General features: G+C 28.7%; 2 protein-coding genes across 6 annotated transcripts; both read left to right on the top strand.

Moving 5' to 3' along the window:
• The first annotated feature begins 47 nt into the window (after positions 1-47).
• LOC140674199 (ankyrin repeat domain-containing protein 13C) lies at positions 48-7,855 on the top strand. 5 transcript variants are annotated; one of them, XR_012048166.1, is made up of 10 exons: positions 49-867; positions 1,001-1,042; positions 1,734-1,838; positions 2,147-2,278; positions 2,567-2,778; positions 2,996-3,127; positions 3,307-3,468; positions 3,579-3,979; positions 4,142-4,233; positions 4,360-4,499. XR_012048166.1 is itself a non-coding variant. In XM_072907587.1 (9 exons), the coding sequence occupies exons 1-9, from the start codon at positions 741-743 to the stop codon at positions 4,415-4,417; spliced, it is 1,359 nt and encodes a 452-aa protein (XP_072763688.1). In that variant the 5' UTR covers positions 48-740; the 3' UTR covers positions 4,418-4,559. The 5 variants fall into 5 exon arrangements, 4 of the variants coding, with proteins under 4 accessions (XP_072763688.1, XP_072763689.1, XP_072763690.1 ...); XM_072907587.1 differs by lacking the exon at positions 4,142-4,233 and having other exon boundaries at positions 48-867; positions 2,567-2,766; positions 4,360-4,559; XM_072907588.1 differs by lacking the exons at positions 4,142-4,233; positions 4,360-4,499 and adding an exon at positions 7,160-7,855.
• Positions 7,856-9,544: 1,689 nt separating this feature from the next.
• On the top strand, positions 9,545-13,034 carry LOC140674206 (uncharacterized). Its single transcript, XM_072907601.1, has 4 exons — positions 9,545-9,685; positions 10,309-10,471; positions 11,734-11,965; positions 12,413-13,034. The coding sequence occupies exons 1-4, from the start codon at positions 9,668-9,670 to the stop codon at positions 12,756-12,758; spliced, it is 759 nt and encodes a 252-aa protein (XP_072763702.1). The 5' UTR covers positions 9,545-9,667; the 3' UTR covers positions 12,759-13,034.
• The last annotated feature ends 59 nt before the right edge of the window (positions 13,035-13,093 follow it).

Genomic DNA, 13,093 nt, shown 5'->3' with positions numbered 1-13,093 from the left:
CTATCTCTCTCGGATAGCATTTAATTCTCCTTCAGGTATGTACACAATTCACATTGTCAGTGGTAAACACGCGCTCGTGTCATTTTCAATCGTACTAATTTACGAACACACTTCTGGAGACAATTAGCAGTGATTAGAAGAGCGTGCTCGTGTTGGCATTGCACATACACTTGCGTAAAAACAAATGCAAATTTCGATAAATTATTCAGCCGCCAAAAATAGTTGCAAATTAATGTTGCCTTGTCTCGAGTAAGGTTAACATCTTTGTGAGAACAAGTTTCGGAGCTCGAGCACACATATATGTATGCACATATACATACATACACGCGTATGGATTTTGGGCAAGTGTGTGGGTATAATGGTGTACGAGGATTCCGTAGAAATTCGTTTTTGAGTGAAACAAAACAACGATTGTTTAACGCCAGAGAAGGTCGATAGAGGCAAATAAAGCCTAAGCAAAACAGAGAAGAAAAGAGAGAGAGAGAGAGAGAGAGAGAGAAAAGGGGAGAGAGAGAGAGAGAAAAGGAAAGAGTTGTGTGAAAGTTATGTAAGTGTCGTGCACACACGCACGCGGGGTCGCAAATTTGACAGGAAGCGAAACATGTGCTGCGATGCTTATGACGTAACGGCGATATGATGGTACGGTTTATTAATGTCACACGTGGAACGTGTCGCGATGTAAGCTGCAACATTTTGCGTCCGACTACTCGCCTACCGTTGTAACGCATGACAGATCTCAAATGCCGATGACGATGGCGCAGGAGGAAGGCGAGAAGTATCCGATACACAGGTGTATATTTCAAGGCAGCGTCAAGACGCTGAGTTCTTTAATTAAGACGCACGATATTGCCGAAAAGGATAAACAAGGTGTGTCGAAATGTACTTTATACAGCTCTTGTTGACAGTTAATACAGATAGAGGACGAGTTAAATTGTTGGATCTTCTACCAAAATCTGTGGTACAGTTTTATATTTATATTTCTTTGCATTCTCTGTTGCAGGGAACACACCTTTGCATTTAGCTGTGATGTTAGGAAGAAAAGGTACGGAAGGCTTGATACGTTCTATTTTGCTACATACATTAGTACAGTTAAAGCTCCTTATTCGCTAAGGATAGGTTCTGTCAAAATGCTGGACAACACAAATATGGGATTGTAAAATATATGGAAGTATAAGATGCGTTCTAAGAAAATTAAAACTTAAGAAAATTGTTTTATCTCATATTAATATATAACTAATACTCAATATGAATATATAATATTTTTTAAGATCTATACATTATTAGGATTACAACAAATTATTTCAATATTATTGGACTAGAAATTGGTTTAAATTTTTTCTTGTTTCGCAGAACTTTACAGGCTCCTAAACTGAAATTTATAATCAGCTTCCTTTTATCTTTCTTTTAAAAATCAGATTTCTCTCCATTAAAAGATCAAAGAAAAATTCACAAAGATAATATAGAGAATAGAATTGAAACTTTGATCACAAATACAGAATTTTTTGGTCACAAATAAAAAGAGCGATTACAAATTTTTATTCCATGAATAAGAAGCTTTAATTATATTTAAACTATATATCAGATATCAGAAACATAACACATTGCAAGTCGATTATACAAAATTGACAAACATTAAGATTTTTTATCCAGATTTGAGGGAACTAATGAAATGTTAAAAATGTTTTAAATTAATATGTAGAGGGATTCAACAAATATTTTGTTTTATATTATAGAATGTGTTCAATTATTGCTTGCACATGGTGCACCTGTAAAAGTGAAGAATCTAGCTGGCTGGAGTCCATTGGCCGAAGCAATCAGTTATGGAGATAGACAAACCAGTTTGTATAATATAACAGCTTGATTTAATATATCTCACTTATTTTTGTGATCAATCAACAGAGTAAAAAGCTACAAAGAAAATTTTCAAACTTAAATTTAAATCTTTTTATCTTGTATACTTTATTATATATAACAAATCAAGTTGAAGACATTTTAATACTGAGAGATATGAAACATTAGTTTTTTAGCTTCTAAGTTTAAATAATATTTGAAAAATAATCTAATTAAAGTGATATAACCCATGTATTATTATATAATTAAAATGTGTAAGATCAGAGTTGTAATATATGTGTTATCTTTTTCATAGTATCATCTTTAGTGCGCAAATTGAAGCAACAAACAAGAGAGCAGATGGAGGAAAGGAGGCCAAATCTAGTTGCCGCGTTGCATCAAATGGGCGATTTTTATATGGAATTAAAATGGGATTTTCAAAGTTGGGGTAAGTTTCTCATGCGTTGTTTTATATCTCTAATTGCTGACAATTTTCCTATTTACAGAATTATATTGTTTATCATGGTGCACCCCTGGAAAGCAATCAGGATGTTTGCTTCCACGAATATGGCACCCTAATTTTTTCTTAGCACTCTTTTGTCATAGTATTATATGCTTTTGCTTTGATGTAAATAATTTTTTCGAATTATCACTAAAATAAATGAGCTGAATGATTTGTTTCATCTTTTCTTAGGTATATAAATATATAAATATATAAATATAAATTTCTTTTCAGTACCATTAGTTTCGAGAGTGTTGCCGTCAGATATATGTAAGATCCATAAAAGCGGGGCTTCGATTAGGATGGACACAACTCTTGTAGACTTTAATGATATGAGATGGGAAAGAGGAGACATATCTTTTATCTTCAACGGTGACCAAAAGCCCGGGCATTCGTTGATTGTCCTCGACAATAAAGCCAAACTTTTCCAAAGAGTGAGACATAAGGTTAACATACTTGTACAGTGGGGTAAAAAATTACATTATATGTAATGAACTTTATCCTATATAACTACTGGAAACTTTAAAATTTTGATAGATATTTCTCTAGCATACATAACATTAACATTAAATTTATACATAAACATCCCACAATAGAATAATCTAGATATCATTTTATCTTATTTATTATTAAAACAATGTTTTTTTTGTATATAAATTTTAGGAAACGGAACTCGAGATAGAGGATGAAGTTGATATTCTTATGTCTAGCGATATTATGGCAGCACAAATGTCTACCAAAGGTATCACATTTTCTAGAGCACAGACAGGATGGATTTTTAGAGAAGACAAAAGAGTAAGTATAGTAATGGAATAAGGGAATAAAAGATAATTTATACAGAATAAAAGTAATGAAAATTTTTTTTCTTTTAACTAAAAATTTTCTTTCAATTTTGAGTCAATTATATTTTACACTCAACATTAGCTGAAGAATAGTAGAAAAAATAATATTAACTAAATACTTCTTAAAATTAGGAAATGGTAGGAACCTTTCATGCCGATTTCTATCAAATTAACGGCATGGTTTTGGAAAGTAGAAAACGTCGCGAACATTTAAGCGAGGAGGATCTCCAAAAGAATAAAGCTATTATGGAGTCTCTTACCAAAGGTAGTTCTCAAGGTTTTAAAAATGGCGAGGTGAGATTTCAATTGAAATGTAAAATATATTATTAAGCTTTAAAAACTTTTTAGCTTAATATAAAATAATTGATATATTAATAGATAATTTTATAAATAATTTTATTTAGCCTCCTTTAAGAAGAGCATCTTTGAATCCGCCACCAGAATCGAACATCACGTGGGATGAATATGCCGTTGCTCCGCCAGGTCAATGTCCACTTCTAGGAAGAAATCTTGTTTATAAGGAAAGTAGTAAATCTTTCAAGGCCACTGTGGCGATGAGTCCGGATTTTCCCCTCACCGTCGATATGTTACTTAATGTTCTGGAAGTGATCACGCCGTTTAAGCATCTAAGCAAGTTACGACAATTTGTACTTATGAAGTTGCCCCCTGGATTTCCAGTTAAGATCGACATACCGATTTTGCCTACGGTCACTGCTAAAATAACTTTTCAAGAGTTCGCCTTTCGAAATGACATAGATCCAGAGTTGTTTCAAGTGCCATCCGACTACTTTGAAGATCCAATGAGGTAACTTTTTTTCTTCGACAAAACATAAATTTCATACTATATTGTTTTACGAGTTACAGTCGTGCTCCCATATTAGTCATTTTGTAAATGTTGGATTTTTGAGTGATATTTGTTTTGTTTCTCATTTTTGCGCACTAATGTGTTAATTGTGTGGTCATGTAGTAAATAGTGGAAAAGCAGCAGAAGAGAGAGCAATAACTATTAAGGAATTTAAAAGTAACAAGAAAAAGTGCCGACAATATAGGAGTTTGACTGTACGTAAAAGATCTATAAAATAGCAATAAAAAATTTTTCGAGTTTGAGATTTTGAGAGTAAATAATAAATTATGTCAAATGTTTTGCGCATACATTACTTTAAATCTGACAATGATATATTTCAGAGATTACGATGTGTACATGATTATGATGATGGCCCTTCATAACATATCATGTCTTTGAAGATAAACTTGAAGAAAAGAGCGTTTTATTATCAAATTTGCAAACTTCTATTGTTTTAATAAATTCTTTATCTTGTTAAATTATTTTAATATTTGTTTTTTGTTTAATTGTATTAAATTATTAAAGTACCAAATTTCATATTCGTATAAAACAGATATTACAGATCTTTTTTTAAGTCGTAAATCTTTTAACATTATATATTTCTGTAATTTTATTTATTTTTCTAACAATTGCATGTTTTATATAATGTATAAACAATTTTATTGATATTTAATCTTTTTGTTTCCAAACATTGGCGATGTATAAAATAATTTTTTAATGAATTCTCTTGAAATAAGCGCATTTAAAAAATAGAACCAAATAAGATCGGCAATAATTGCATCTATCTTGATATTATGTAATGCAAGATATCTGCAAATATATCGCCCAGTCTTTCAAATAAATCTTTATATTGAATATATATCTAAAAATTTTTCTGTAATGATGCGCAATCTAACATTTATGTATGTACATGTTTGTGCAAGTGTGTTCCATATCATTTTCAGCATTTACATTATTTGTGATATTCTTACTAATTGTCAGCAATCGCTTTGCAGATTTCCAGACTTATGACGCTTCGACATCCTAATATTAATCGAGGCCCATATTAGTTGGAGTCTGTTTTCTTCTGTGCTTGGGGACAATCTGGCTTTCGAGATTTGGGCCAGTCTGGGAAGCATTTACTCACGCCATTGTGTGTCGTTCATTGAGTAACTTATCATTGTAATTTAATCACACATCTAACAGCGAATAGTGTCGAATATTTATGGAACATTTAATATAGGAAAGTAAAGCTAGGGGAGACAAATCAATGCACTAAAATCAGATAAATTTGCATTCAGCGCGCGCATGATCTTTTAATATCTAAACTTACCTAAAAATCATATTTGTCTAACTTAATTTATAAAGATAAATATCAATTTCTTATGTCGGTAGGTATATACTGCGTGCTATAAATGAGGATGATTTATTTTCTCAAAACATGATGTTAAAAAAAATTCTCTTATTCTTTTATAATATATTTGAAAATTAAATTAGTGATTTTTCTTGCACGAGAAGTCTTTTTTAAGATTCAGTGTTATTGCATTTATATTGAATTATGATGTCAAAAATATTTATATATTATTATATATTTATATATATTATATATTTATATATTATTTTGCAAAATGTATACATAAGTTATTTCTTATTATTAATAATAATATTGAAAAGAAAGGCAAATTAATTTTAATGTATAGTATAAAAAAATATGTATTTATATGATTTTTTGTGATTTTATAATTTAGTATGATTGCAATGACGAGTCAGAAAATAATAATTAAACAAAGCGAATTATATAATGAGTAATATTGCTGTATTAGTATTCTGCACTTTTCGCAAATTATCTATTTCCTCCAAACAGAGCGAAGATAACTGTTCACATTTATTTCTTCGCTATTCTTACGAGCAATATGTATTTTTACTATTGAAATTTCATAAATACTGTAGCACTCAATCGGCCATGTAAAAGAAAATTAGCCTATAATATATAATTCAGTATTACAAGTTCAGTATTACAAGTCATATTTATGTAGTTACATTGTAGCGATTGTAATACTTCTCTTTTAGTACGAAAACACTGTTTTTAAATGAAACTTGCACCAGCTTTTTATCCTTGCAAATCAATGCATAAAGTCGTCTTTAAAATAATGGTTATAACGGTTTGTACTTGTATTGCATTTAATACTAATCGTTATTATTTATGTAATTGTAAATGTGTAGTTATTCAAAGTATTGAAAAACAATATCTACAAACTTCATATTCAGATTTTTTTATCAAACTGATTTTTTCTTTTCTAGCAAAAATTTATATACCATTTTTTTAATAATTTTTCTTAATTTTTAAATATCTTGGTATGTAAATGTTGCATTAAAATACTATAAAATATTATAAAACTAAACGAGTCCATTTGAATATATATATAATAATTTAAAAATTAATGTCTGTTTACATTTATCTAGATTTATTCGCAAAAGATCCTCATTTCAATTTTTTAATTTAAGAATGTCTTTCCAGACCTACATTTATGAAGCTGTTTTACGTTTTTCAGCTTTCAATGTAGCCTCGAAGTTTGTACATGCAGATTTTCAACACTTTGTATATATGTCGCGTTATGTGTAAATAAGAGCTTATGGGATGATATTGTTTGAAGAATGTGAAAGTATAAGTCCGAATCAAACTTCCTCGCTATTGAATAATTCTTAATCACAATAAGACCTAGCTCGATGAAGCTTTTGTGAAGTGTGGATTTTTCAGTGAATAATAGACATAAATTTCCAAATGAACATAATTTTCTTTACCTATTATTAGATAAATTTTGTTACGTTTTTCAATTTTAGGCATATAATTAATCTTAATTAATTTTAAATTAATTAAAAAAAATTTATTTAATAAAACATTTTAAACATATTTTAACATTTCACGTACTTGTGCGAATACAATCAGAGGTTTATAAAATTATTAACGATGGCAAAAATTATTAATATGCTTTTTTTCAAGAATTTACATGCATTATTACTTTAGAAAATTTCGTCTCCTTAGAGGCGTCAATTCGATTCAAAAATCAAAAAGCAACATTCGTACGATACGATAGTAAGTTAAAAACAATAAAAACGTTTTTCTTACATTATGAATATTTAAATTCAAAATTTATTTCTCAGCGAAGAAAACCATCGATATCGATAACCTTCGAACTCCACATCTTTCCAGCATCCAGTCTTCAGGTATTATTTCACATCGATCGTACTTCACATGTACAGACGCAGAGCTTCGATGTCAAATCGTCGGTATTTTTAACATTTTAAATTGTGTTATTTTAATTTAATAATAATGTAATTTAAAATGTATTAATAATAATTAAATAATTTTAATTCAATAATTAATTGTATTAAATTGTATTATCTTAATCTCGCGAGTTTTACGAATTTTCCGGAAAAAATGATGTAATCTTTTTGTCATACAAATTTAAATAAAGGGCATGTTTAAATGTTATGCACGTGGGAACGTGCGGATCGTTATGCACGTTTTCTGCGACACGCGATTCTCGTTAATCGTCACATAATCTGAGGCATGGTCATCCCTTGAAGCAAATCGCGACGTCACGCGATCTTGAACTACTTGCAGCCAATTTGCACGGCTTTATCGACTGACGTAGCCAAAACTGAAAAACATATACGTATATTTATTTATTTTGAAAAAAAGAGGAAATATATACCCTGAACGCTGTTTCACCTTTCACCCTCTCTTTACATTGTATCGTCTTCAATCGATAAAGTTTTTTTTTCTTTTTTTTTGAAGAATTAATCTTTAATTCTATTTTATTTTAATTAAATTAATACCAATTGTACTGTAATATAGGTGGATATATAAAATGTAAAATTGCATAAAAAGATTGCATAAAACTTTTATTGTTTAATTTATCGCTTTCTCGTGTGTATCTATTATCTCGGAGTGTAATAATATTTTTCGTTTCCGACAAAAACATGCTGATAATTGTGATATATCTTATTCTTAAATCAAATATGATAAAACGAAAAATTGTAAATAGAGATTTAAAGTAAATATAATTAAAAGAATTTTGTAAATTTATTTTCTGATACTTTCTGACTGTGCAACGTTTGTTCTATACCAAGAGTATATATTTACAATACGAAATTAGGGTGGATACATAGGTGCTGATAAAGATAACAGGAAGAGAGAGTCTGTTGTCTTTCAGATTATTACGAAAGTTCCGACTGTCTTCTGCATTTACCATATGTACGCACTCTTTGCGTAAGATTGATATTTAAAAAAAAAAAGTATGTTTGTATATCGAAAATTTATAAAAATTAAATTTCGTGGAACATAACATAATAAACTTTATTCTTGAAATTAGTACAAATAAAGTTCCATTTATTGAAGGAGAGATTAAAAAAAAAAAGAGAAAAGAAGAAAAGAATAAACGTTTCGCTATAGGAATTCTTTTTCTTTCTCTGTGTTTTGTCGAAACTTAGACGTATCTTATTAGTACTGAAGGCTATTAATGAAGAGAAACCAACTCTTTGCAAGCATATAAGAAACGATATGACGGTAAACCTAATGTCACGACTATCTATAGAAACAGTTACATAAGATTGCATTTACTTACAAGAGAGAAAAAACGAAAAAAAAATTCTTTTTGTCATGTTATCAATTATCATAATGTGTAGAACTCAATTTAGGAATAGATTCTTTGAATATGTAATTTAAAGTTGACTTTTTTGCACAAATTCGAAATTACACGTTCGAATCGAATGTTTTTCAGTTCACACGCTTTAATTTTTGATATTAAATATTAATAATTAAGCATTACATTTAAAATTCCATTTAAGTAAAATTGAAATTAAATATTTCAGTAGAATAAAATGCTTCATATATTGTACAGCTTTAGGAGATATCCGAATAGAGATATTTATTGGACAGATTTATGTATAATATATTGACTTGTGAAATGTCCCATCTAATGTCTGATATTTATAAATTTAAAATAATGTTAGTATAAAATAATTTTATATAAATATTATATAACATATAATAATTTTATAAATATATATAAAAAATTACATAAACATATGATATATAATAATTTTATATAAAATATAATAGGGTAAAAAAAAATATTGCATATAGCTTTTTGTTACAAAAATATAATCCAATTCTCTGAATATGCACTTATAAATTTATAGAGAATCTTTATATAACAATAATAACACCAAAGTGACGTATAAAATGATGAGAAACACATAGAGGAATAAATTTCCTCCGAAACAAAACTGCTTGTTGCAAAATGCTCTTATATTTAAACCTATGTGTCAGCACTTGCAAGAGACTTACATAATATCCCATATACCATAGCGAGACTGCGATACATGCATGTACGTATATTCGAACGGAAGGAAATGTAAAGCAAAGATAGTTTCCACATCTTCGGGCGTGTCGCGCCGATTCTTGTCAATGTCCTTGTCATCGCGACTCCTAGGAGCGACATAAGCTCAAACAACCGAGACCACCTTGAAGCACGAGGAGGGGTATCTTGACGTGTTAGAGGACAGGATATATAGAGGTTTTGCACGCCGATACGAGAGTAGATCATCTGTTCGTGTCTCGAACACTGTGTTTCTCCGAAAAATGCAAAAAGTTACCTTAGCAATATGAAATTGATTCTTGCTGTAAGTAAATAAGTAAATTATTAAGTATTTTTATGCAAGATTATATTTACATATCGAATCTGTTTTGCTGCACTTTTTACAGTTTCTGTATTTAAGAGCGATTTTAAGTTAAGCTGGTAAATGGACAATTAACGTTAAAGCAATCTCTAATTTGGAGTATATTTTTTATTTAATATTTATTTTTATTAAATGAAATATTTATTTAGTATTTAACTTACTTTTTATCACAGATTTTTGCTTATTGTTTGTTTTCTTTATTTTGAATATTAATTTAATAACCACGAATTTTAAATTTTTGTCTGTTCTATTTTATTAAAATTTTATTAATTTTTGTAAAATTTTAATTCCAAATTAGTTTTTAGTTAAAAAAAATATTTGCTTATACAATATTATTAAAAGATAACTTAAAAAGAAATTGATAACAATATAAGCAAAATAATATTAATATTAATATAAAGAAATTGATTAAACATCAAAATACATTTTTTTTATAAATATGTTATTTTTTAGATTAAAATTAGTTTGACAAAGCAAAATCAGAATTATATTACTACACATACAACTATATATATATATATATATATAATATATATATAATATATATTAAACCTGTTTTTATATAGATATCGACCATATACGCTCTAGTTGCATTATGCTATAGTGCAACTGAAGCTCCAGAAAGTTTATCAAAATTATTCCCAAAATTAAACGATGCACAAGGTGTATATGCGACGAGTAATGCAGGTGATCAGCAGGGAGAGTTGGCTACATCTGCGAGCGATCGAAGTAAGAATATCAATATTTTATTTCGATTTGTAACACTTATTATTATTGATATGTTTATTAATATTCTTATTTTAATATTATTGTTTAATAATAATAAAAAAGAATAATACTACCTTGGGTAAATGATTAAAATATAATTCAAGGAGATCACTGGCGCATGATTCCGAATTAGCTTTTTTGATATGACAATTTAATAGCTACTTTATTGCATAACGTACAATAGGCACACGAGCATCGTTCCATTTGTGACATTAATTATTCTATAATTTTTAAAACGGTCGAGTTTTCATTTCATTACATGTTCATTTTCCAGAATTGTGAATTATTTATAGAAGTATTGTATTTAGAAAAGTGGGCATTTCATTTCAACATGTATGTGACAAACACATATACGTTGATATTATTTTCTTCGAAATCCCGTGAATCATGTGTTATTTCTTCGCGAGAGGAAAGGCCTTCAAACAGTTTGTTTTATTAGCATCTTATTATCACGTGTCGTTTTTTCTTTTTGTAATGAGAAGCGCCCGACTCTCAAAGTCAGAGCGTGAGAACGGTAGTGACACACTTAGATGATATGCCAATTACTCATAGCATACTACTACATCATGTTGGAATAGATGAATCAATTATTACACCTATTACCGTTCGTAATATCCTATTCCGGATTTTACGCGGAATAGGAAACTTGCTTGATTACATGTCTGTTTCTGTGCGATCAATATCTCGCTCTATAATGATTATATTATTAATAACAGCATTTAATAAAACGATATAATGACTCATTTTTTAAACAAATAAATTAAAAAATTATATTCTGTGTTCTATACATAAGTAATACACAATAGAAATATCGAAGTGGATTTGTAAGATTTAAATTGTAAATTATTATATAATATATTTTTTCTGAATTATTATTCATGCGTATAAGTTATATGTCAAGTATAAAGTTTTCTCTTTATATAACTTTATAAAAATATATTTTCATGAAATAAATGTAAAATAATTTTCTAAAAGGAGCATTATGAAAATTAGAATTATTTAAAAAAGATATGCAAAATTTATTAATACAATGAAAAATATGTAAGTGTATAATTTGACACATTACTTTTTTTCATTAGTAAATTAAATTTCGTAAATTTAATTAATTTTTTCTGAGTGTAACCCTATTTTTTGATAATAATTTTTCGAAAGATATTTATTTCCTTAAAATTGTAGATTTGCATAATATATAATTTATTAATATAAAAAATAATTGCATTTAGCATTTCATATAAACAAAGATTATGGATATCCTGGAGGATATCCTGGAGGATATCCTGGGGGATATCCCGGAGGATATCCTGGGGGATATCCTGGAGGATATCCAGGATATTCATATGGAACTGGCTATGGTTCGGGAATAATTGGCTCTGTTTATCCTGGTACTTCATATCGCGGTAGCAGCTTAATTCCAGGATATAGAGGTTATCAATATCCAGGTGTCATCGGCAGCGGGTAAGATGTGCAAATGATCTTTCCCCACACATTGCGTATTATTTTTTTTACATTTTATGTTTATTATATATTTGCTTAAATTAAAGTGCATACAATATTTTTATATGAAATACTTTATCCACTTAAACGTAGTTAAAACACGAACATAAGATTTGTTAAAGCATTAATAGTAAATTTAATTTATTTAGATTCATACTTGAATTTTTTGCAAAAAAGTTTTTTGGCTTTTAATTCAAAATATAAAGTCTAAAGAAATAAGCAAACAATATAAGAAAAGGAAGGATAAAGAGAGAAATAAAATATATGAGCTATAGAAAATATGAAACATAGAAAAAAATATAAATCAAATATTAATAGGAAACACTGAAAAAACACAATTCTTTCCATAATTACATGACGTATTTGATTATGAGAAAATAAAAAAACAAGTCTTTCTTTTTGTTGTAGATATTACGGTAATGTAGGAAGTTATCCTGGATATAGCGGCTATGGTGGTTATGGAGGATATGGAGGATATGGCGGCTATGGTAGCGGTTATAGCGGGTATGGTGGGGATTACGGAAGAGGAATTATTCCTGGAGGGGGTTACGGGGGTTACGGAAGTTATGGTGTCGGAGGTTACGAAGACAATTATTTAGGATCTGGACGTAGTGGTTACAATCGTTATGATGGATACGATACTTCTGGTTACGGATATGGTTCGACATATTCAGCAAGAAGTCCTTACAGCTATCGTGGTGGTAATTATGCTACTACCCTCGGTAATCCAACTGGTTATCGCGGTTATTCTTAAACATGACTCTGCATATATATATGCATATTATGTTTTTTTTGCATAACTTTCACAGAAACATCACAGTTAAAAATGTCTTTACAAATTAATATGTCTTGCTAATGCCTTTTTTTATCGATATAAATCAATTAATCATATCTTCAAGGCTCTTCAATATATAAAAGTTAACATGTTTCACACGTAATGCAACAGAGAAACAATGATGTATAATTTTATAATATAAAAAAAATATGTAATGAAATAAAAAATCTTATATTTATATATAACACACAAAAATATTATTTTTATCTATTTATAATATTTATCTATTTGTAATATTATATTTTTTATTGTTT

This window comes from Anoplolepis gracilipes, chromosome 15, assembly GCF_047496725.1.
Source record: "Anoplolepis gracilipes chromosome 15, ASM4749672v1, whole genome shotgun sequence".
NCBI classification, from domain to species: Eukaryota; Metazoa; Arthropoda; class Insecta; order Hymenoptera; family Formicidae; genus Anoplolepis; species Anoplolepis gracilipes.
Note: the sequence above shows the minus strand (reverse complement) of the source record. Positions and strands in the feature narration are given on the sequence as shown.

What these genes read in the sequence shown, in the direction of transcription:
- LOC140674199 (XM_072907586.1), top strand. Translation starts at nt 741, where the DNA reads ATGCCGATGACGATGGCGCAGGAGGAAGGCGAGAAGTATCCGATACAC. An exon ending in TGCCGAAAAGGATAAACAAG is followed by an intron (nt 868 to 1,000) that starts GTGTGTCGAAAT and finishes TCTCTGTTGCAG; the next exon opens with GGAACACACCTTTGCATTTA. An exon ending in TTTTTAGAGAAGACAAAAGA is followed by an intron (nt 3,128 to 3,306) that starts GTAAGTATAGTA and finishes TCTTAAAATTAG; the next exon opens with GAAATGGTAGGAACCTTTCA.
- LOC140674206 (XM_072907601.1), top strand. An exon ending in TACATCTGCGAGCGATCGAA is followed by an intron (nt 10,472 to 11,733) that starts GTAAGAATATCA and finishes AATTGCATTTAG; the next exon opens with CATTTCATATAAACAAAGAT. An exon ending in CCAGGTGTCATCGGCAGCGG is followed by an intron (nt 11,966 to 12,412) that starts GTAAGATGTGCA and finishes TTTTTGTTGTAG; the next exon opens with ATATTACGGTAATGTAGGAA.